This window comes from Scyliorhinus torazame, chromosome 7, assembly GCF_047496885.1.
Source record: "Scyliorhinus torazame isolate Kashiwa2021f chromosome 7, sScyTor2.1, whole genome shotgun sequence".
Lineage (NCBI taxonomy): Eukaryota > Metazoa > Chordata > Chondrichthyes > Carcharhiniformes > Scyliorhinidae > Scyliorhinus > Scyliorhinus torazame.
Genome location: NC_092713.1, coordinates 109,490,552 through 109,499,139, shown reverse-complemented (window position 1 = coordinate 109,499,139; position 8,588 = coordinate 109,490,552). Strand labels below are relative to the sequence as shown.

The following is an 8,588-nucleotide window of genomic DNA, read 5'->3' as shown; positions in this document are numbered from 1 at the left end:
CACAGAGACAACCAGGCACAGAGACAACCAGGCACAGAGACAACCAGGCACAGAGACAACCAGGCACAGAGACAACCAGGCACAGAGACAACCAGGCACAGAGACAACCAGGCACAGAGACAACCAGGCACAGAGACAACCAGGCACAGAGACAACCAGGCACAGAGACAACCAGGCACAGAGACAACCAGGCACAGAGACAACCAGGCACAGAGACAACCAGGCACAGAGACAACCAGGCACAGAGACAACCAGGCACAGAGACAACCAGGCACAGAGACAACCAGGCACAGAGACAACCAGGCACAGAGACAACCAGGCACAGAGACAACCAGGCACAGAGACAACCAGGCACAGAGACAACCAGGCACAGAGACAACCAGGCACAGAGACAACCAGGCACAGAGACAACCAGGCACAGAGACAACCAGGCACAGAGACAACCAGGCACAGAGACAACCAGGCACAGAGACAACCAGGCACAGAGACAACCAGGCACAGAGACAACCAGGCACAGAGACAACCAGGCACAGAGACAACCAGGCACAGAGACAACCAGGCACAGAGACAACCAGGCACAGAGACAACCAGGCACAGAGACAACCAGGCACAGAGACAACCAGGCACAGAGACAACCAGGCACAGAGACAACCAGGCACAGAGACAACCAGGCACAGAGACAACCAGGCACAGAGACAACCAGGCACAGAGACAACCAGGCACAGAGACAACCAGGCACAGAGACAACCAGGCACAGAGACAACCAGGCACAGAGACAACCAGGCACAGAGACAACCAGGCACAGAGACAACCAGGCACAGAGACAACCAGGCACAGAGACAACCAGGCACAGAGACAACCAGGCACAGAGACAACCAGGCACAGAGACAACCAGGCACAGAGACAACCAGGCACAGAGACAACCAGGCACAGAGACAACCAGGCACAGAGACAACCAGGCACAGAGACAACCAGGCACAGAGACAACCAGGCACAGAGACAACCAGGCACAGAGACAACCAGGCACAGAGACAACCAGGCACAGAGACAACCAGGCACAGAGACAACCAGGCACAGAGACAACCAGGCACAGAGACAACCAGGCACAGAGACAACCAGGCACAGAGACAACCAGGCACAGAGACAACCAGGCACAGAGACAACCAGGCACAGAGACAACCAGGCACAGAGACAACCAGGCACAGAGACAACCAGGCACAGAGACAACCAGGCACAGAGACAACCAGGCACAGAGACAACCAGGCACAGAGACAACCAGGCACAGAGACAACCAGGCACAGAGACAACCAGGCACAGAGACAACCAGGCACAGAGACAACCAGGCACAGAGACAACCAGGCACAGAGACAACCAGGCACAGAGACAACCAGGCACAGAGACAACCAGGCACAGAGACAACCAGGCACAGAGACAACCAGGCACAGAGACAACCAGGCACAGAGACAACCAGGCACAGAGACAACCAGGCACAGAGACAACCAGGCACAGAGACAACCAGGCACAGAGACAACCAGGCACAGAGACAACCAGGCACAGAGACAACCAGGCACAGAGACAACCAGGCACAGAGACAACCAGGCACAGAGACAACCAGGCACAGAGACAACCAGGCACAGAGACAACCAGGCACAGAGACAACCAGGCACAGAGACAACCAGGCACAGAGACAACCAGGCACAGAGACAACCAGGCACAGAGACAACCAGGCACAGAGACAACCAGGCACAGAGACAACCAGGCACAGAGACAACCAGGCACAGAGACAACCAGGCACAGAGACAACCAGGCACAGAGACAACCAGGCACAGAGACAACCAGGCACAGAGACAACCAGGCACAGAGACAACCAGGCACAGAGACAACCAGGCACAGAGACAACCAGGCACAGAGACAACCAGGCACAGAGACAACCAGGCACAGAGACAACCAGGCACAGAGACAACCAGGCACAGAGACAACCAGGCACAGAGACAACCAGGCACAGAGACAACCAGGCACAGAGACAACCAGGCACAGAGACAACCAGGCACAGAGACAACCAGGCACAGAGACAACCAGGCACAGAGACAACCAGGCACAGAGACAACCAGGCACAGAGACAGACAGGCACAGAGACAGACAGGCACAGAGACAGACAGGCACAGAGACAGACAGGCACAGAGACAGACAGGCACAGAGACAGACAGGCACAGAGACAGACAGGCACAGAGACAGACAGGCACAGAGACAGACAGGCACAGAGACAGACAGACACAGAGACAGACAGACACAGAGACAGACAGACACAGAGACAGACAGACACAGAGACAGACAGACACAGAGACAGACAGACACAGAGACAGACAGACACAGAGACAGACAGACACAGAGACAGACAGACACGAAACATTCTTTAAACCAGATGGATATACAGATTGGAAATAGAATTTATTCACGACTGCCAATAATCTGGTTACCTTCAACATTCTTTCAAGATTATCCTTTGCAATCGTACACTCCAACATCTGTGTTTCAGCCTGCTGAGCAGCATCTTCCAACTTTTGCCGTACCTGGGAATTCATGGATACTTGCTCTTTGGCAATCTGCAGTGCTTCAACATCAGCAGCATGCAGCATCAACTCACGCTCATACTTATTTTGTGCTTCAGAAGCCATTCTTGCCTAGAAGAGGAAAGGGACATTATGATGTTTTAAAATTTCCATGCAAGTGGCAGGTATCTGATCTTTTATAAACATCAAGATCTTCTTTCAAATATGAAATTTACATTTTCAAACATTGTAAATTACTATCAAATATTGGAAACAAAGATTTATGGGATATAAAGCAACCCCACCTTTCTGCTCTTCATCTGTGGCCCTTGTAGTTTACATTACTTCAAATGCATTAGTTTTTTTTTATAAACGCAACGAGGATCTATGCATCCACCACCACCCTTTTCAGCAGCAAAATCTAGCCCCACACAGCTTGTGGGGAATAACATTGCTCAACTTCCCTCTAATCCTTCCAGCAATAACTGTGCCTTTTAAAGGAACTAGACATCTTTTGTGCACTCTATTTAAGCCCTTTAAATTCTGCATCTCTATTAAAACTTTCCTTGCCTCCTATGTCCAAAGAAAATCCTCACCTATTTGATCTTTCCTCATCGATAAAAACTCACCATTCCTGGCAACATCCTCAAATTTCCTCTTCACTCTCTGCAATCACATCCTTCCTGTATGCAGTAGCCAGAATTCTACTCTGTACTCAAGCTGCAGTCTAGTGTTTTGTTCGTTCTAGCAAAATCTTCTTACACACTAGGCCAATTAAGTATGCCCTTCTTGACTACCATATCCACAGATCCTGCCACCTTCAGGATTCTGTGAATATGCACTCCAAAATCCCTGTTCCTCTCTTCTTCAGAATCCTACCATTTATTGTATATTCTCCCTTGCCTGGTTTGTCCTCCCCAAAATGCATTCTCACACTTGTAGAAATTCAATTCCACCTATCACATTTCTGCCCACCTGGCAAGTCCATTGACATCTTGTAGTCCGGATTTCTTTCTCACCATCTCGCATCGACATTTTGAATTATACACCAACTTCTTAAACATGCCACTTACTTTCAAAGCTGAATAACTGATATTTACCCCAAAACAACAAGAGATCTAGTTACGAGCCTTCTGAAATCCTATTTAATGTAGATATTCAGCCAGAAAAACATCGACTGGCCATAACCTTTGCCTCCTGTCAGAATAATTTTCGGATTTCACTCACTTTCCCTGGATCCTTCAAGAATTCAATTCCCATAAATAATCCTGCATTTCATAGAATTTACAGTTCTGACAGAGGCCATTCAGGCATCAAGACGGCACCGGCTCTTGGAAAGAGCACCCTACTTAAGCTCACACCTCCACCCTATCCCCGTAACCCCATCTGACCTTTTTTGGACACTAAAGGCAATTTATCATGGTCAATGCACCTAACCTGCACATGTTTGGACTGTGGGAGGAAACCGGAGCACCCGGAGGAAACCCACGCAGACACGGGGAGAACGTGCAGACTCCCGCAGAGAGTGACCCAAGCCGGGAATCGAACCTGGGACCCTGGGGCTGTGAAGCAATTGTGCTAACCATTGTGTTTCTACTACAATTACTACTTTTGATAATGTTGTGTTTTACAAACGGATCCTAGGTTGTTTTAGAACAGGTCCAAAAGTTGCCGGGTATTGTACTGACTATTATACAAGAACTCCTTGTGTTAGCCATCTATTATTAATAAAACACTGGAGCTAAGCAGACCCTGTAAAACTCATCACCTCCCATTATATTAATAATAATCCTTATTAGTATCACAAGTAGGCTTACATTAACAATACAATGAAGTTAATGTGAAAATCCCCAGTCGCCACATTCCAGTGCCTGTTCCGGTACACTAAGGGAGAATTCAGAATGTCTTTCGGGACTTGTGGGAGGAAACTCACGCAGATACGGGGAGATTCCGCACATTCAATGATCCAAGCCGGGTCCCTGGTGCTGTGAAACAAGTGCTAACCACTGTGCTATTGTACAAACCTGCTCCTGACAGTCAGCCCTTGCTTGCTGTTCATTGGTTGCAGCAGCAGCTGCTCGCTGAACAGCATCCTGAAGTTCAGCCTGGAGACTGCTCAAATTCCTCCTTAGTTCAGATGTCTGCAATTTTGGGGGGAAAAACACTGCATCAGAGCAAAGTTATTTGAACTTCTCTAACAATTCATACTCTTCCAGTCATAAGGGTCATTCTGATTATAATGGTCAATATGTTGTGCGATTATTAAACATGCATTTAAATGTATAAATCAACAGTAGATGAAACTTCAAAGCAAATCTATAATGGAGCATGTGATCATACAATCAATTGTCCTTGTTCATAACCCATTTGCAAGCTAATGTGCAGGTGAGTAAGCAATTTGGAAGACAAAATGTTTGCTGTCCTTTACCGCCAAGAGGATTTAAGTACAGGAGTATGGGTGTTTTGCTTTAATTGTATAGAAACTTGATGAGAGTGGACAAGGCAGAGGTGCCCACTCTCCCCACTACTGTTTGCCCTGGCCAGAGCCTTTGGCAATGGCACGGAGGACATTGAACATTTGGCGGGGGATAGAGAGAGGGGGATGGAGCATAGGGTCTCACTCTATGCAGACGATTTGCTCCTGTATATAACAGACCCGCTTGGGGATTGCAGGAATTATGGGAATACTGGAGGAATTTGGCCGATTCTCAGGCTACACGCTAAACAAGAGCAAAAGCGATGTCTTCGCGATCCAAGCAAGGGGGCAGGAGAAGAGACGGAGGGAGATGTCGTTCAAAGTGGTGGGAAGGAGTTTTAGGTATCTGGGGATTCAGGTGGCAAGGGACTGGGGTCAGCTTCGTAAACTAAATCTGAGCAGGGGGATTGAGCAAATCAAAGGGGACTTCCGCAGGTGGGAGGTGCTCCCGCTGTCGTTGGCGGGGAGGGTACAGACTGTGAGAGTGACAGTCCTCCCGAGGTTGCTGTTTGTGTTTCAGTATCTCCCAATCTTTATCCCCAAGGCATTTTTTAGAAAAATGAACACGGCGATATCAGGTTTTATATGGGCTGGGGAAGCCCCGAGGGTGAAGAAGGTCCTTATTGAGCGGGGGAGCGGGGGAAGGAGGCTTGGCCCTTCTGAACTTTATAAATTACGACTGGGCGGCTAATATTTTGATGGTTAGGAACTGGGGCAGGGGTCGGTGTGGGAGCGGGTAGAGGCGGCATCTTGTAAGGGCACAAGTCTGAAGGCTCTGTTAACGGCACCTCTGCCGTTCTCGCCAGAGAGAGAGAGAGAGAGAGAGAGAGAGAAGGAAGTCAGGCTGTGGGAGAAGGCCCTGAAAAGAGTTAATGCATCCTCGTCGTGTCTAGTGCACTGGTAACGTCCTCAAAAAATTCTACCAAATTAGTCAGACACGACCTACCCTTTGTGAACCCATGCTGCGTCTGCCCAATGGGACAATTTCCCTCCAGGTGCCCCGCTATTTCCTCCTTAGTGATAGATGCCAGCATTTTCCCTACAACCGAAGTTAAGCTTACCGGCCTATAATTACCCGCTTTCTGCCGACCTCCTTTTTTAAACAGTGGTGTCACATTTGCTACTTTCCAATCCTCTGGGACCAGCCCAGAGTCTAGTGAATTTTGATAAATTATCACTAGTGCGTTTACAATTTCCCTAGCCATCTCTTTTAACACTCTGGGATGCATCCCATCAGGGCCAGGAGACTTGTCTACCTTTAGCCCCATTAGCTTGCCCAATACTGCCTCCTTAGTGATTACAATCATCTCAAGGTCCTCACCGATCATATCTTTATTTCCATCAGTCACTGGCATGTTATTTGTGTCCTCCACTGTGAAGACTGACCCAAAAAACCTGTTCAGCTCCTCAGCCATTTCCCCGTCTCCTATAATTAAATCTCCCTTCTCATCTTCCAAAGGACCAATATTTACCTTAGCCACTCTTTTTTGTCTTATATATTTGTAGAAGCTTTTACTATCTGCTTTTATGTTCTGAGCCAGTTTACTTTCATAGTCTACCTTACTCTTCTTTATAGCTTTTTTAGTAGGTTTCTGTTGCCCCCTAAAGATTTCCCAGTCCTCTCGTCTCCCACTAATTTTTTGCTACTTTGTATGTTTTTTCCTTCAATTTGATACTCTCCCTCACCTCCTTAGATATCCACGGTCCATTTTTCCCCTTCCTACCGTCTTTCTTTTTTGTCGGTATGAACCTTTTCTGAACACTGTGAAAGATCGCTCGGAAGGTTCTCCACTGTTCCTCAACTGCTTCACCATGAAGTCTTTGCAACCAGTCTACCTTAGCTAGTTCTTCTCTCATCCCATTGTAATCGTCTTTGTTTAAGCACAAAACGCAAGTGTTTGATTTTACCTTGTCATCCTCCAACTGTATTTTAAATTCCACCATATTGTGGTCGCTCCTTCCAAGAGGATCACGAACTATGAGATCATTAATCAATCCTGCCTCATTACACAGGACCCGATCTAGGACCGCTTGTTCCCTTGTAGGTTCCATTACATACTGTTCCAGGAAATTATCCCGGGCACATTCTATAAACTCCTCCTCAAGGCTGCCTTTACCAACTTGGTTAAACCAATCGATATGCAGATTAAAATCTCCCATGATAACCGCTGTACAAGTTAAAGCATTAATACAAGAACCAAGGGACTAGTCTGTTTTTGTTTCCTTCAAAAAGAATGATGTGCGTGTTTAGTATTTATCAGAGAAACAGCCTGTTGCTGTCCGATTTTGGTTGGGCATAGTAAAACTCAATTTCAAATGACAGGTCAACAAAAGTAAACAAGTCAGAGCTAAACATCCAATTAATTTACAGCACTCATTGCTATATTACTAAACAAGGTTTTTGGCAAAATGTACACATCTTCAACACCCAACTGAATATTGAAGTTTTAAGCAAAATCCCCTATTTGTCTTTATAGAACTTTGTAGCATTATGAACTAAGGGGCTTATAAATGTTATAAATAGAGACGCTCAAGTCACATTTTCACAGATGACCTTTGCTCTTATATATTTTGTAAATTGATTTGGAGATATCTAGTTACATTTATGTACTGTTGCTATTTAGGTATAACCTAACTCTCGTGTTTTTCAGATGTCAGATGGTAAGCAGAGTAAATTTAAAAATCCAAATACTAACAAAACTCAGTTTGAAATCAACAACATGTTGCTTCTTCATCAGACATCATCCATAGACACAGCAAATGTACAGCATTTTAATTGCATCTGTCAATTAATTTCAACGGTTCCAACTAACATTTCAATAAAAGACCCATTACCTGTTGTTCTAAGTTTTCTATAGTTTTTCGCTTCTCATCAGTGAGCGCTTGTTTCTCATTCTCAGCTTCTAATATACGCTTTTCTAACTGCCTCTGGTACTCTGCAGACTCTTTGAGGCGAGATTCTACAGCAGCCCGCACCTCTTCAGTCACCTGAGAAATGGATCAACATAATAGTTCAATTATTCACACCATTTTGGATTTTTAAATGGGTGGCAAATTAAATTCAATTTTATCCACTGTTCCCATAGAATGCTATCTAAATTATTTTCCGTCTCAATGCCAGTTTTGTGCAGAACCTGCTTATGTTAACAAAGTCATCCTTACATGACACAACATGTAGTCATTCTTGTTGAACTGCAAATTAACAGGAACATTTCTCAACATGACAGAACCAAAGCTCAAGTTGAGATGGATGAAGTTGTAAATTAAACATGCAAATTGAAGGGACTGCTCTCACTTGCAGAATTACGGAGTAAGAAAGGATGAGTTTTTGCAGATGCGGAATCTGAACACGTCTGGCTATGAACTGGTTATAGAACTGCATCAAATTTGTTGTGAATTTTGGACTCCATACTTTAACCTGCCTCTTTGAAACAAACGTTAAATTGAGTGGGAGGGAGATAGGGGTTGAGACCTCCTGTTGAATCAGCCCAGAGGGAAGCCTGTATGACATAATATTAAATTTGCCTGTACAAAACCCACGTGACCTGCGTATTATGGAGACA

At 45.8% G+C, this 8,588-nt stretch overlaps 1 protein-coding gene across 1 annotated transcript in view; it reads right to left on the bottom strand.

Moving 5' to 3' along the window:
• The window catches only part of tprb (translocated promoter region b, nuclear basket protein), a 243,904-nt gene that overhangs the window by 136,401 nt on the left and 98,915 nt on the right, over window positions 1–8,588 (bottom strand). Inside the window, exons 23-25 of the mRNA XM_072511248.1 lie at window positions 7,861–8,013; window positions 4,574–4,690; window positions 2,478–2,681 (exon numbers count right to left, since the gene is read on the bottom strand). Coding sequence (XP_072367349.1) covers window positions 2,478–2,681; window positions 4,574–4,690; window positions 7,861–8,013 — 474 coding nt within the window. The remainder of the gene's footprint in view (window positions 1–2,477; window positions 2,682–4,573; window positions 4,691–7,860; window positions 8,014–8,588) is intronic.